Source organism: Oncorhynchus masou, chromosome 12 (assembly GCF_036934945.1).
Source record: "Oncorhynchus masou masou isolate Uvic2021 chromosome 12, UVic_Omas_1.1, whole genome shotgun sequence".
Classification (NCBI taxonomy): domain Eukaryota; kingdom Metazoa; phylum Chordata; class Actinopteri; order Salmoniformes; family Salmonidae; genus Oncorhynchus; species Oncorhynchus masou.
Genome location: NC_088223.1, coordinates 36,525,484 through 36,540,912, shown reverse-complemented (window position 1 = coordinate 36,540,912; position 15,429 = coordinate 36,525,484). Strand labels below are relative to the sequence as shown.

Sequence of the window (15,429 nt, the reverse complement as noted above, 5' to 3'; positions counted from 1 at the left end):
TTTCAACTAATAAAATGTGCCTTTCTGTCCCCAAAACTCTGCCAATTGTCTGAATGGCACCACTGATGGCTCAACCCAACATTCTGGAAGAAGGCTTCAATTGAAGACTGGTCCTTCCACTGTGACATGCAGACCAACAGAAAGACCATGCCTATAGTATCTCTGGAAAACAAACTGCCTATCAAAAATCTTATTTGGTAAAACCATGTCATCAAAAGAGATGACTACAGTAAATGCACCTGATGTTTGGTAGCCTCTTCCGTCTCCCCCTCTGTCGGCCCGACCATGTCCGTGCCATTTGAGAAATTGCCCCTGTGGCCAGAGATTGGCTCAGAGGAACCCGATTGATTAAACAAGCTGTCGCTTAATGTGATCGTGTGTCAGGCGGAGCGACACGTTTGCCCGCCGTAAGTCTTAGCCGTGGCGGCCTGCATCATTTTGTTGTGTTGATCTCACATCTCCCTCCTCCTCCCGCCATCTTTTCCCTCCCCGCGATGACTTCCTTCGTCCCCCTTTCTTTTCATGCCATCATTAGAGTTGAAACCTCTCCCTTTCCCCTCCCCTATTAGCTGAGCTGTAGCTAAGTGTTGCTTCAGTAATGGTACTCCAAAGGAGCAGCAGATAGTTCTGTTCGCTTTAATTAAAGACATTAAAGGGCTGGAGAGACATGGAGCCCCGGGGAGGAAGGGTTCTCACCCCTCCTGAAGTACTCTCTCTTTCCTCCCCTCCCGCTCTCATTCTATCTTTCATTCTCTCCCGTCTCTCTCTCCCACTCTTTTCTAGTCTTCTTCTGCTATCTGTTTCTCTCTCGGTGTCTTCGCCACCTCATCCCTGGTGTTCTCCGACTCATGAATACCTTCATTAGTTTAGTACCGTGGACTTTGTTTACAGTTAATTAGTGTTTTCCCTGCTCTTTTATTTCCAGTACGCTTGTTGCCGGATTTAAGACGTTGTGTGGGTTTGAGTTTCAGGCACAAGGGTGGTAGCTGTGTTTTTGTGAATATTTACTGAATATATACTGCCACCCACTGTGAGATGCTGCTGTGTGAGTGATGGCCTTTGTGTGTGTGTGTGTGTGTGTGTGTGTGTGTGTGTGTGTGTGTGTGTGTGTGTGTGTGTGTGTGTGTGTGTGTGTGTATACCATTTGTCTCACCTGAAGTGTATACATTCATGTGACACACACAGAGAGGCTTTTGTCCTCGTGCTGAGAGAGCATCTCCTAGAAGTCGTTGTTGCATCTGGTGCGTCTTGTTTCTCCACGCTTTTCCATTTTTTTGACACGTTTCATTTGCATCTGTTCTGTTCCCCGTACGGTGTCGCTGGCCCCTGTTTGTGTGTCCGCTTATCCACTCCTCATCCACAATGCACAGCTCACACGCAAACACAATGGCAGGCAGGCGCACTGATCGTCTCACATCCGCTCAACACTCCTCCATAAATAGAAAGCCGGCTCCCCAGGGGGAGAAAACAATGTTTGGAGGACAGATTAAAGGGGGGGGGCTCATTGAGGCAGGGGCTGGCTGGCTAGATGTGTGAGTCTGGCGAGATTGCCAGTCCGGTTTAATTTCCTCACATTCTCTCCCAGTGTGAGAGAGCCTGTGGGTTTTACATCCCTTGTACTTGACACATGTCCGCTGCTTGGCCCCTCTGCCATTTTAAATAGTAGGCATTTTACTCCCATCACATATAGACTTAGCTAAAACAATTACTGAGAAGGGATTGAGACACGAATACTCATTTATGTAAGCAGCAGAGCGGATGCTGAGCAAGTGTATCACATAATTGGCAGTTCAACAGCGGTTTACCCTTGTGGAAGAAGACTAAGTGGGCACTCCTTCACAGCCTGCAATAAAGCAACTTTGCCATTGCTACCATTTACTTTTATCCACGGAGTCTCAACTCAATTGTTATGACTCAGAAATAGCCATGTGGGGAAAGTGAGATGGGAGCCTGTTGATGACAACAAACATACATTTGTTTTGCATGGACCCCATAGGTGCAGTTAAATACAATCTTGTTTTCATATTAAGATTCACGATAATAACTATTCTAGTTAACCTCACGACCCCAGATCACTCAAACACTAGAGGTCTGATACAGCCAAATTGTTTTGAATTAAAATCCACTGCTCTTTGTGATGGTTTTTACCCCCTCTTCGTGGTATCCAATTGTTAGTAGTTACTATCTTGTCTCGTCGCGTACGGACTCGAGAGAGACGGACGACGCTAGGCCAATTGTGCGTCGCCCCACGGACCTCCCGGTCGCGGCCGGCAGCGAGTCTCTGGTGGCACAGCTAGCGCTGCGATGCAGTGCCCTAGACCACTGCGCCACCCGGGAGGCCTGCTCTTTGTGATGTTAACCTCACGACCCCTAGATCACTCAAGATGTTACAGTGCAGATACAAGCCCACTTGCTTTGAGACTCGGATGGACTGGAGACTGATGGCTGTTCTGTTCACCACCTGTGGACTGAGTTCAGAGAATGAAGCATGCCACCCACTGTGAGATGCTGCTGTGTGAGTGATGGCCTTTGTGTGTGTGTGTGTGTGTGTGTGACTGGTCATTTCATTGCATGTTGTGATACCAGTACAGTATGTGTTGTATGCTCAGGCAGCATGTTAAAGCCTCTCTGATGAGCCGAACGACAGATTGGCCGACATTAAAATGTCATGTCCAATTACTGCCACATTTACTCTCCCCTCCCTCTGACATCAGGGCCGTCCATCAAAGTTGGTTATCTGTGACATAAAGCCTAGTCATGTGGAATGATCATCCCTCTACAACGGGCCAATTAAAAACGTGTAATAGGTGTTTCAGGTTGATTTTAACCCAAGTTAGGAATTTGACAACAATTTTGTGACCACGAAACATGGCCATAAATGTATGAATGGACTATCTCTATCCCATTGCCCGCCTGTGGTGATAAGTAAAACAATTATTCTCCCCTTGGTTCTGCTAAAGTCATTTATTTAAACTTTTTATAATCGTACTCCTAGAACTTGTTTTTACTGGCCGTGTTTTATTAATTATTGAGAAAGAGTTACAACTTTTAACTGGAAGCACTATAGCACCGAGTTCTATAATGCTATCAGACATTTATTTTCATGGCCCATTAACATTGTTTGACTGTAATTGATACACTCATTAAATTGAACACAAGGCTTACGAATGGTGGGCTCATTGTGTTCCAGGCACTTACCTCTCAGGCTGTACTATTGCGTAATAGGGTTTTCCCTCCTCTTCTGACTGGTGCTTGAGGCCCACAGAATCAGGGTCAGGATGGGGTCAGGAGGAAATAGTAAGCAGACAGAATCTTGGGGGAAGTGGCAGCTGCTCCAGAGTGATCCCATTAGGCTCAGTAAGCCTGTGTGTCAGTCACACCACACCTCTCAGGCACCAGAGCACGTATGGGTCAAACTCTCACATCTGGACTGTTTGGCTGGGGTGTCTGATAATATTCTGTGCCAAAAAGTGTACTGTAATCCATCCATCCCAAGCCTATTTTGTCCCTCGCAGTAACTTATATCAATATTGAATTCTCTTTGAATTGTGTAATGAAAACATATGATTTTCAGTGAAAATAATTGGGAATGACTTCGGTAGTTTTATACCAGGCACTTATAAGTGATGTCAACAGCCATAATACGGAACAACACAGCCCTCTGCTGGTGAAAAATAAAAACGCAAAATAGCTTTTTAGCTCAATATTCTCATTAACACCCTCCCAATAACGGTATGGTATTTTCTCTCAGACTACAATTATTTCAGCCAAATAGATTTTCTTCTCACTACTGTCCCATTTCCAATCCCCTCCAAGGTTCTAGAAGTAACACTTGTCTGCCGCTGTGGCTGGCCAAAAAAAAAGTGTTGCCATGGAAACACGGACAATGTAATTTTCGCCCATGAGGGTCTGGCGGCGTTTCCCCGTCTGTAATCTGTTTCCTTGGCCGTCTGTGAGTCTGTCTGCACATATCTGACTTGGTATCATGTTAACCAGGGCTCTAGGGCACACCTCACTAACCTGAGAGCAGACATGCTCCAATTGGAGAAAAAAAATCTGAATGAAAACCTATTATAAAAGACCAGAGAATGTTATCACGACCCAGAGCCATAGATGGATATGTACCCCTAGAGGGCCGAAGTCTGAGTCATGGTAATATCATGGTGAATTGAAAAGAAGCTTCAGCACACACGGGCGATCTTGATGCTCCATGAAATCTGTGAAGCTGTTGCGTCGAGATCCCCGCTGTGCTAGTTTATTTTCAATATAGTACAGTTTTTATCCAGGCACTTGGTAACTCAATAGCCAATAGATGTGTTATAGTTTTATAAATAAGCATAATGGTGAACAGAACGGACTTGCGAACTACAGGTTGAAAAATATATTCCATCAATACATTTTTGAAATACCTTTTATTTCTTCCCTGGTTAAATTTCAAGACAAATACCAATAATCGGAGAGGCATCCAACTGAGCAAACCCTACTCCTGGAGATGAAATGGGTGAGCAGGCTTTTGCTCCAGCCCTATTATATCTCACCTGTTTCAGCCAATCAAGGGCCTAAGGAGCAGCTGATTACTACAATCAGGTGAGTTATAGGGCTTGAACAAAACCCTGCACAAGGGTAGATCCTCAAGAGTGTTGGTCATGCCTGCTCTAAAACTTGAAGGAAAACTCCACCCACAAATCTTCTGGTATTTTGTTTCATTAGTCCATTGTTGACACGTTTTCCTGACCAGAAATCAAGGGGTGGCAGGTAGCCTAGTGGTTAGAGTGTTGGGCCAGTAACTGAAAGGTTGCTGGATCAAATCTCCAAGCTGACAAGGTGAAGATCTGTTATTCTGCACCTGAACAAGGCAGTTCACCCACTGTTCCCCAGTAGGCTGTCGTTGTAAATAAGAATTTGTTCTTAACTGAGTTGAATAAAGATTCCAAGATATGTAACTTTCAAAATACAGAAAAAAAGGCCGAAAGCATCATATGGGGATGATCTGTCATTTAGAAGTGACATATCTTGAAAACGTGATTGCTGACGAGCAAAATATTTTTGAGACTATGTCAACCATGGACAAATACCAAACTAGTTTCTGGGTGGAGTATCTCTAAATCGACGTATGTGATGGACAGATATGCATACGGTACACTGTTAAGAGACGTAAATCAAAGTCACCAGAAAGCTTACGTTAATTAGAAGACAAAAAAAAAAAAAATTCCGCGTGTTATTGATCTGAATTCTCATATCAAAACAGTCTTTTAGAGAAGATTAAAACAACTACTAGACGGTAGGAACACAGAAAACACATGCTCCTCCTTGCGTAAACATCTCTACCCAACGGGATAGAACCAAGCTAAGCATATGCTTGCGCGATAATTTTTGGTGTGTGTGTGATGAGAGTATTGCAATGCATATTGTGTAACTGCAGATACAAATTCGGTGAATTCTCCAATACCACCTCCATTAGCCCCAATCAACAGCGGGTTATTCACAACCCGATATTGAAGTACTGAGCACATGAAGTTATAAACCTGCTGTCTGTCACTGTGCATCTACTTGTTTCCAGACTTATACTGTACACCAGAGAATAGCCCTTATGTAGCTGAAATAGTTCCAACACAGTTCATATCAGTCCCCAGGGTCTCCACTGCTAACCCGAGTCCTAGCTTTCACTCGATTTGTCAAAAAGTTGCGCAACAGAGCGAACGTGAACACTTTGAAAAATGTCAAGTTTAGGACCGCCTCTAACTATCACGTAGATGAGACCCACCCCACTGTCCATGACAGCCTCAGTCACAGCTAAAAACCTCCACAAACACTGTACAACATCTACTTTTTAAAAATTCATACAATCCCCATTATACAACAATCGTCTTTTTTCCTCTCTCCATAAACGAGCCCCAAATTCCCTGTGGTATGATTAAGGCATTTAAGTGTGTTCTAGTTTAGGGGCTGTGACCCTCTCCCGCTGTATCAGCAACAGCCACAGTGGAAGTCTGCGTTGGGGTCCAGCAGGAGGTTCTTGCGGTCGCAGTGCAGGCAGTCCAGATGGTACCAGGCATCGCAGTCGTCACACTGGACCCACTGCACCGTGTCCTGCTGGGGCAGGCGGCAGCGAGGCGCGGCACAGGGCTCCACCCCCTGGGATACCACCCCCTCCTCTTCGTCTTCTGAGGAGGACGAGGAGGAGCTCGAGGAGGAGGACGAGGAGGAAGTGGAGGAAGAGGAGGAAGAGGAAGGAGGGGGAAGGGAGGGCCGCGGAGGAGGGTGCTTCCTTGGTCGGCCCCGCCGCTTGCTGGAGAGAGAGAGGAGAAAAGCAAGGTGTGAGTGTCACATTTGTCTTTCAATATATTAACTCGATTTCACAAAAAAATATATAATTTGAGAATGTGAAGAGAGAACGGAGCATATATTTACAGGGAAGGAAAATGTCAAATGAAAAAAAAAAGAGACTATGATACGATAAAGAAATATCACTTTAGTTTGGATGCTGTCACATGAGGGCATTCTCACCCAGTGGTGACATGAAATCTGGCAAACTGCCCTGGCCGTGCTCTCTCCTCTTTGCAGATCCTAAGGGACGGGGACACCAGCGAGTAGCTCTCTCCTCCCACCACCATAGGGGAGTACACTGGGGAGCTGTGAGCCCGTCGCCTTCCCCTCCCAGAAGATGGCGGCGGAAAAATATTCTGCTGGCGAAACACAGAGACGTTCATATTTGGGCCAGTCCTTTGATGGTTTGGGTTGATCTCCCGCCTCTGATTGATGTTGAAGGATACGTGGTTGAGTTTGCCGTTAGCGACGATTGCGTGACCGTTTGCAATCGGTTTAGGCACAGGCTTCAGTTCGAACTGGCGTCGTACATCCTGGTCCGTTTTGGCTAAAGAAGCGTGGAAACCCTCAGACTCAGACTTGTAGAGGCGTCTTCTCTTCGTCCCTCTCTGGATGTCCTTCACGCTTCGGTGGTTCCTGGCCTCGTCCGAGCTGTCATCCTCCAGAAGTACAGTGTGGGCTGACTTGCGCCTGCTCTTGGATGACGCCGGGAGTGACTTGGATGAGACCACAGAGGTAGTGGGCGGGAAGGGAGGAGGGGTGGAGGGCGGGACCAAGGATGTAAAAGGCGGGGAGGTGGAGTTTGGGTCTGTGATACTGCCGTCACTCCTCTTAAATGTCCAAGGACTCCCATTGATCTTGCTCAGGCTTCCAATGGAATTCAGAATGACAGTCGCCCTGTTGATTGACCAAGTGGAGAGATCCAAGTTGGCCACCGCCTTGCGGTCCAGGCTCGTTCTGATTCGGTTCTTCAGGTCGGAGGAGAAGGTGCCGGCCTTGGGGATGGTGATGGCGTCAAAGTCCAACGGCCGCACGCTAACCTTCTGGAAGAGAAAGTAGAACTCTGGGCTCCCTCGCTCTGATTGGCAGCCGAAGGTGAGTGTGTCACCATCTGAGAGCTCCCATTGGACACTGGGCTGCAGACGGACCTCATTCACCCAGGTACCTGGCATGGGAAGGTGGGGGAGAAAGCTCATTAGATGAAAGGAATGTAGAATAGAGATGAATGAGACCTACGGAAACTAAACACAAGTGTGTGTAGTTCTAGAACATGTAGATATTTCTTTATAAATAAAAATAAAAAGTGCACTGTAATCATGTGGGATGGTGTGGAACTCACCATGGCTGCTCCGGTCCTTTATCTGCACCTTCCAGCCCCCCCCGGCCGCCCCCTCCACCTCCCTCTCAGCATGCAGCTCGGCGTGGATCCGGGACACGGACGTCGAGTCCAGGGTGACATCACACAGCTCTGCCGCACGGCCCAGCCGAAACACTGAGTGGGTCAGCGCCGGCCGGAACGTGTACAGGTCCTGGGCCAAATCTGTGGAGGACGAGCCGATTCTCAGCAGCTGGAAACACGGCTGGACTCCGGACAGCATGGCCACGACTCACCGATCCCCACCCCAGTCAGTAACAGCTACTTTCTTACATAGAGCTTTCCATGGCTTAAATAGCACTTAAGTCAGTGAATGTGATAAAAAGCTGTCTGTAATGCTGGTAAAGGCTTTGTTCTTAGTATGTGGTGTTGAATGAATTTGAACAGAGTAAACATAAACTCTTGTTTTAAAAGTTAAAGTTAAAAACCTATATTGTATACGATCTATAACCTGCACGGTTAGTTGCTGAGTAACGTCATCTATATATCAGTTGTAAATGCTAATGGTTACTGTTGACTAAGCTAACTAGTTCAGAAATTGACACTGAAAGGCTGGGGGCTAGAAATGGCAGCTTGAGGTAGTTCAATCTGAAAAGAAGAGGGAAATTCTAAGAAAGCATGCCCATGATTCACCAAACTATATATTTAAAGTGGAAGCAACGTAATTTAAGCATATTTGTTCATTTCAGTCTCCTCCATCTCTCCTGACCGAAGTTATTTGTAAGGATCCTTTTTCTATTAATAATGGAAAATTAACAGTTGTACAGAAAGACTCATGTGAAGGCTAAATTACAGAGGAGGAACTTATTGATGCAATTAAAGCCTTTATGTCTGGGAAAACTCCAGGTCTGGAAGGCAACTCCAGGTCTACAACAAAATGTCACTTAGGGACCCCAAAAGGCTAGGGCCAGCTTTGACAAAATGTCACTTAGGGACCCCAAAGGGCTAGGGCCAGCTTTGACTGCATGGATTGGTATAGGTAGGTGGGTATGACCCACTGTGGCCCCCTCATGAGTTCAGATTTTGGCCCCCACCCTCATCAAAGTTGCCCATCCCTGCCCCATCTAGTGCATTCATCTGGATCTGAGAGAAGTCACATAAATGAAAAATATGCATCAAAATAGACTTTTACATGTAGTTGAACAGTAGTAGGTGCTACCTTGGCGTTATGATCACTCACAAATATGATGCACATTGTTATATGAAAAACTCAAATTGCATGTAGGTAGCTAATAGCTAACGTTACTGGATGCCTGACAGACAGTGCTCGTGATTTGCTCGTGTAGCCCAAAGCTCGTGCCATGCTATGGCACAGGGACAAAGCAGGGGACAGCAAGTGAATCACTTTTGTTAGCTAGCTAAATTACAACGACTATTTTTGCAAAGATGACTCTACAAATGTCAACAAACTGTAAACTGTACACCGATTAAGAGGCGCATATCATTAGGAACTCGAAATACACAACTAGGAAGAAAAAAAAATCACAATCGAGGCGAAGACAGCTGGATAGTTCCTGTAATCCACATTGAAAGTCATAACGTTACCTCCACAAACGTGGGTCGAATCTGGTGCACTTGAATTCTCTTCCACTGCCTAAATATGATGCTAACGGTGCCGATTGTTTAAAACTGTGGATATACTTTAGTATTTTGATCACTTTTGACTTATGTCCAATTTAATCGTCGTTCTTTGCTAAACAGAGGGAGGTTTTCGCGTTCTTTTCCCCAGGAAGTCCTTTGAAATTTGGCGCGCCAGCCGGGCTTTCTTGCGCGAGATTCCACGCCACTTCCGCCCGCCTCCGTGCTGTCACTCACAGCTATGGCACAGTTTTATGAAACTCAGTCACTGCACAGAGGTAGCTAGCTACCTGCCCTGCTACTTCATATGAAACTTTTAGTTTGTTTAGTTAGTTAGAACAGTGCCCTGCAGCACCTGCTGTAACTACAGATTGTAGGCCTACTCCACCAGATAATGTTATATAACCAAAGATTTTTGGTGTCCATTACTAAATGTTACTGGTTTTCCTATACAAAACTGCTCCATAGATCTTTCAACGCACCTGCATTTGGCGATAGACCTACTCTCTTCGTTCTCTATTCTGGAAAAAATAAATGTCCCTGTCCAGTTGCAGGTGGTTCTACAAAAAAAAAGAAGAAAACTAAGAAAGGTTCCTCACTATTTTCATTACATTTACATTTAAGTCATTTAGCAGACGCTCTTATCCAGAGCGACTTACAAATAGGTGAATTCACCTTCTGACATCCAGTGGAACAGCCACTTTACAATAGTGCATCTAAATCATTAAGGGGGGGGGGGGGGGGGGGGGGTGAGAAGGATTACTTATCCTATCCTAGGTATTCCTTGAAGAGGTGGGGTTTAGCTGCCGTGCATCTTTGCCGGGACTAGTCGTTTCTAGGCGACAGTGCAAGTAAAATAAAGATACATGCAAGAGGCATATCTCACTCGATAAAAATCATGGATTTACTATTTGAGTTTTCTCTGGTGTTTGTAGAACCACCTGCAACTGGACACTGACATTTATAAGATACCCGTTTTCCTGAATCGAGAATGAAGACAGTATCGCCAAATGCAGGTTAATCAAAAAATTGTTGGTATAGTTTTGTATGTAGGCAAATCTGTAACGTCCAGTAATGGACAACAAAAATCTTTGCTTATATCACATCATCTGGTGTTACAATCTGTAGCTACACCTGCAGTAGGCCATATGTCTGCACATTACAGGAGGAAACTCGATTCACTTCCAGAATTTGACTTCATTATGGAAATTACTTTCCCAATCCTGCTACACCAAGAAGGTTCTCTAGTGAGTTTACCTCAGCTTAATATTTTTTTTTCCTTATATTGGAAGAATATATTGCAGACAAGGCACTGACACAAGACACAATAATGACATCCTTTTCCATCGCTATCTCTTCAAAATCCTTTAATGGACATTGCTCATTCATTACAGAAAAAAAAAAACATATAAAAAAAATTATGTGCATGATGCCAAAAGTATTACATTTTATAAATGGTTAAGTATAGCATACAAGGGCATAGTTGTTTCTACATGATAGCGAAGTATTATAAAAGTCAATGATAATATAGCTAGGGAACCAACAGTAAGAATTCTGGACTTAAACCTAACAGACAAGTTTGGAAAGTCATTCATTTTAAATTAAACAAAACAATCAAATGCAATAATAACAACCAAGGTTAGCATGCATCGTTTAATTTGCAGAAGCAGTTTTCCTGAATATATCTGACATTTTCCCAACAAGGGATCTGAAATAAACCTGCCAGGTAGATAAAACATTAAGCTGATTTCAACTATGTACTTCGGGCTAGTGAACTCAACCCTGAAGTAGGTAAACTGGACATATATTGCTGAATACCAAATACTACTGAGTCTTGTTTAAAGGATGCACATACATGGTAGGCTCAATAATGAATGGTCAAACTTTGTCGCCAAAGTCACACATTCTTTTCCTGTATATAGCATAAAGTCACCCCAAGACTTACTCTCCCCCTGGGTGACCATTTGCTTGCATACCATGTAGGCTGACATCAATATTAAGAAAATAGAATTTAATGCAGATCTACAAAACACTTGACCTCTCTTTCTACCATTCCGACACGTTTTCTCCCTTTATTCTTCATGTTTTTTCAAGACAAACCTTTCCTATGTCGGCACATCATAGTAATAAACTACCCATTCCAATGAACCTAAGAAAGAAAGAAAGAAACTGGAACACTTGAAAATTGCAGAGCTGATTTTGTCATGGCTTTTGCAGTTTTGAGGTGTACATTATTCCAGTCTTAGCCATAGTAATATTGACATTTGAGAATACCTCATTGACTGCATGAACAGACACCAACAGGATAGGACCTACAGTGCAATTTAAATAGAACAGTATTCCTGCTGTCTCACAGGCAATATACAGGTCAGCATGCAGCAGTAGCTCTTGGGAATACGACAGCTATGACAGCAGTTATCTGCATAAGAAGAACAAAAATATTAGTTATAGTCGTGATACTACGAGTTCTGACGAAATGTTCAAGCGGGTCAAGCATTTTTCCAAAAACATTCTCAGGTGCTGATACTAGCGCGTGATAGGTAGAGGATATGTGATGCAACAGAGAGCGGAAGAGAAAGAGAGACAGAAAAATAGGCATTTTACAGCTATTACATCTTCTCAGCCACTCAGTCTAAAGGCATCTCATATAGTATGTGTATCAGTATCTATCTACTGTGAACTTAGTGAAAGGATAAAAGACGCAATTCAAGGATATAAAATGTTGCATAACTTTGCAGTAAGAAACAGTATTGGCGATGCACATGCAATATATCTAGGCTATATACAAGAGTGCTTGAAAGTGAGCTTTGGGTAATGTTTGTAAGGTATAGTATGTGTGTATGAATTGTAGATATACTTTTTTTTTACCCAGTTAAAAAATATCATAATAATTTTGGTGCTACAGCACAGATATTGCTCAAGATTCAATCAGAAGTCAATTAGCTAAAATAGGAATGGGTCAAATATACCTCCCCAGACCATGGATTCAGTAGCTTGTTACCTGATATGGAAGGGATAGCTTTAAAGATTAGGTGGCTTTTACATTGTCTTTAGTCAACATTGTTATCCATCCTAATCTAATCAGTGCAAATTCAGCACCAATTTAACACACATCTATAAAATTGTAATACTCCACAAAACCAAGATAATAGCCGATAGAATATCAACGATCAAGTAGCTACATCATATATGATTAATTTATACATAAGATATTTATGCTGTCCAGTATTCTTATGTTGCATTAAAAACAATTAAACCTTCATTTTAAACAAAAAAGCAAAGTAGAATCATACTTGTATTTTGCAGGTATTATTATTTATAATAGCTGCAATAAAATAAAATAAACATTTAAAAACATTTTTGTTACACGGGGAACTTTTCTCATGTAATTATATTTGTGCTTTTTCTTTCTGACACCAATCATGTTTGACTTACTCCCTTGAGTTCCTCTCACGGACATCCTAAATCGGTTACAACACGAGGCAGCGATATTGCTAGCAGATGCTGTCTCCCACCAACAACTACGCCATGTCCCAGAATGCCTGGGACTGTTACACCCCTTCATTACCTTTGCTTTGACATTTTTAACATGGTCAGCTATACACCCACCTACTATCGTTAGTAGTATGTAGAACCTGATTGGACTAGAGTTGAAACCAATGGGAGGCCTTAGTGGAATGGTTTGTCAGATGTTGTAATGGATGTAATAATATACTGTTTCTGAAGCAAATGGACTGAGTGTGGATGTCTTTGTAATGTATATTTGCAGCAAATGGACTGATGTTATCTGAATGGTCGACGAACGGTTCTGTGTTTTTCCTGTTCAGACTGAACAGATTGAATAGATCTGGGTTACAACTCGAATAGAACTTAAGACAATACAATCATCACGAAATTTAAGCAGTTCAGCAATCACGATGCTGGATAAGAATTATGTTCTATTTTGCATTGTGACTTTGTCGCTTCATTGTAGTCTAGTCATTCATCCTCGCCGATCTGGAATACAACGTGTTTGCAAAAGATGCTGCACTGAATTGAGATGAAGCAGCTACTGTTATTCGTTTAGAGATTCTGGGTGGATGTGTGGTTCAAATAAGTGACTCTGGCAATGTATATTGTGTTAAAAGAGAATGCGTAAAAACCTTCCCCCATAAAGACAGTGATGAATGCAGCAGCAAATACATTGAATCTTAATAACTTGCTGGCTTTGTTGGCGCTCCAGTCTCACTAAGTAAGCAGTGTTTTCAGTCTGTCAGGAAAGTAAGTTGGCTTAATTGTTAGCATTTATCAATTCAGCATTCAGTTCCTTTTGGCTAACAGGGCCATGGAGTCAGGCAAAACAGGAATGAAAAAGGACATCATGCATGTAATTCCTTCTCCATAGGTCTGCCTTACTTACTTGCCTTTATTAAAGGGCAGCGATCCAAACGTTCAGGTCCCTTCCAAAGGGATCATTGTCATGTCCCATCTGTCAGAGAAGTTCTAGAAGTCTCTGTTCCAAGGCTTGTTCTGCAGTGGCTGGGGTTCTAATGAGAAACGTGCCCTGATGTGGAGGGGTTTAGAATGACCTGATGTGAAGTTCCCGTTGTATTAGTTCCAGGTCATTTGTTTTGCAAGATGAGGGATGTAGTAAACATTTACTGTGCTGGGATTATGTCATCAAAAGTGGCAGAGATTGGACACCTTGTTACATGCTCAGGGGCACTACTAGCTTTCTTGCATAGCATGGTGTTATTCAATCTACTAGCTTGTATCAGTTAACAAGAATGATGAAAGAAGATCTTGGGGGTTTTAGCTCTCCAACTCTGCTATTCTATAGAGGCTATATGCTGAGACAAGCACATTCTCTGAGTTGGTGCCAAAGCCTAATGCCATGCCTGTACTTTCTGTTAATAGTGTCTCTCTGGATGTAAGAAAATTGTAGTGGTATAGGCCTATGTCAGATACTCTGGGTATGTTTGTCAGAAGCATTTTTTACAGAGATTTATTAAAAAATAATGTTGTCTTTATTGGTCTTGTTAATCTAGTATTACAATGTTATTTGTAGAATGAATTTGGTCTATTACCATATGTCCCCACATAGGGCTGCTATGTCTATGTCCCCACATAGGGCTGCTATGTCTATGTCCCCACATAGGGCTGCTATGTCTATGTCCCCACATAGGGCTGCTATGTCTATGTCCCCACATAGGGCTGCTATGTCTATGTCCCCACATAGGGCTGCTATGTCTATGTCCCCACATACGGCTGCTATGTCTATGTCCCCACATACGGCTGCTATGTCTATGTCCCCACATACGGCTGCTATGTCTATGTCCCCACATAGGGCTGCTATGTCTATGTCCCCACATACAGCTGCTATGTCTATGTCCCCACATACAGTACTGGTGGTAAGAGCATTCAATGCTAATAAGAAATATAGATCAAATATATTTTCGCTCTGTCAAAAATGTTTACATTTTTGTCATTAGAAGAATTCTGGGATTCATTTTTACAGGGGCATAAAAAAAGTTGCTCAGATATCAGTGTGAGCTCATTCCTTTTGGGCATGGTAATCTTAATGTATTTTCATGAATCATCATAATGCCTTTTCCCTTAGTCCACCAAGTTATCTTAGATATTATCTCTGTCTCTGGTCATTAGGCCAAAGAGGCATGCATGCACTATGCAGTCATCAATACTATAAATTGCCTCTTGGGCCAGCTAAGGCTAAATCCTGGCTTTTAAGTCTAATTTAAATGCACGTGTAACAGGGGTCAGTCTGCTGCTAACAGCTTAGCTTCCTCCACTGTCCGACTGCCCCATACTGGGCTCAAACCAGTGATCCTCTGCTTCGCAACACACGTGACCGCCCTGCATGACAACGTTCCAACGTGTTGAGCCTCCCAAAAGGTATCAATTGGATGGCTCCATCCGCGACATTTCAAGCTAGCTGTGGAGTGAGCGTACGGTACGTTCTTAACTCCGTTACACATGCATTTCCTGTATGCACAGAATCAATGTATTCTAATAAGCTAGGGTCTTGTATTTTTTCTTTAGAGATTAAGTCGAGTGCATTTAGATTGGCAATTTTTACACCAAGCATTTTTGTGTAGTTTTAGTTTATAAAAGCAGTGATCGGGATTCGGGTTATGTCTGCGTGAGGGGGG

General features: G+C 43.2%; 1 protein-coding gene across 1 annotated transcript; it reads right to left on the bottom strand.

The window, feature by feature from the left end:
* Window positions 1-4,339: 4,339 nt before the first annotated feature.
* LOC135549983 (transcription factor 19-like) lies at window positions 4,340-9,425 on the bottom strand. The gene is made up of 4 exons (XM_064980396.1): window positions 9,248-9,425; window positions 7,667-8,290; window positions 6,508-7,492; window positions 4,340-6,289 (listed from the first exon to the last, which is right to left on the bottom strand). Exons 2-4 carry the CDS (start codon window positions 7,923-7,925, stop codon window positions 5,968-5,970), a joined length of 1,566 nt encoding a protein of 521 aa, XP_064836468.1. The 5' UTR covers window positions 7,926-8,290; window positions 9,248-9,425; the 3' UTR covers window positions 4,340-5,967.
* Between the last annotated feature and the right edge of the window lie 6,004 nt (window positions 9,426-15,429).

Coding starts and splice junctions, on each gene's coding strand:
- LOC135549983 (XM_064980396.1), bottom strand. CDS start 7,925: ATGCTGTCCGGAGTCCAGCCGTGTTTCCAGCTGCTGAGAATCGGCTCG. Junction 7,493..7,666: donor AAAGGACCGGAGCAGCCATG/GTGAGTTCCACA, acceptor TTCCCATGCCAG/GTACCTGGGTGAATGAGGTC. Junction 6,290..6,507: donor AGATTTCATGTCACCACTGG/GTGAGAATGCCC, acceptor CTCTCTCTCCAG/CAAGCGGCGGGGCCGACCAA.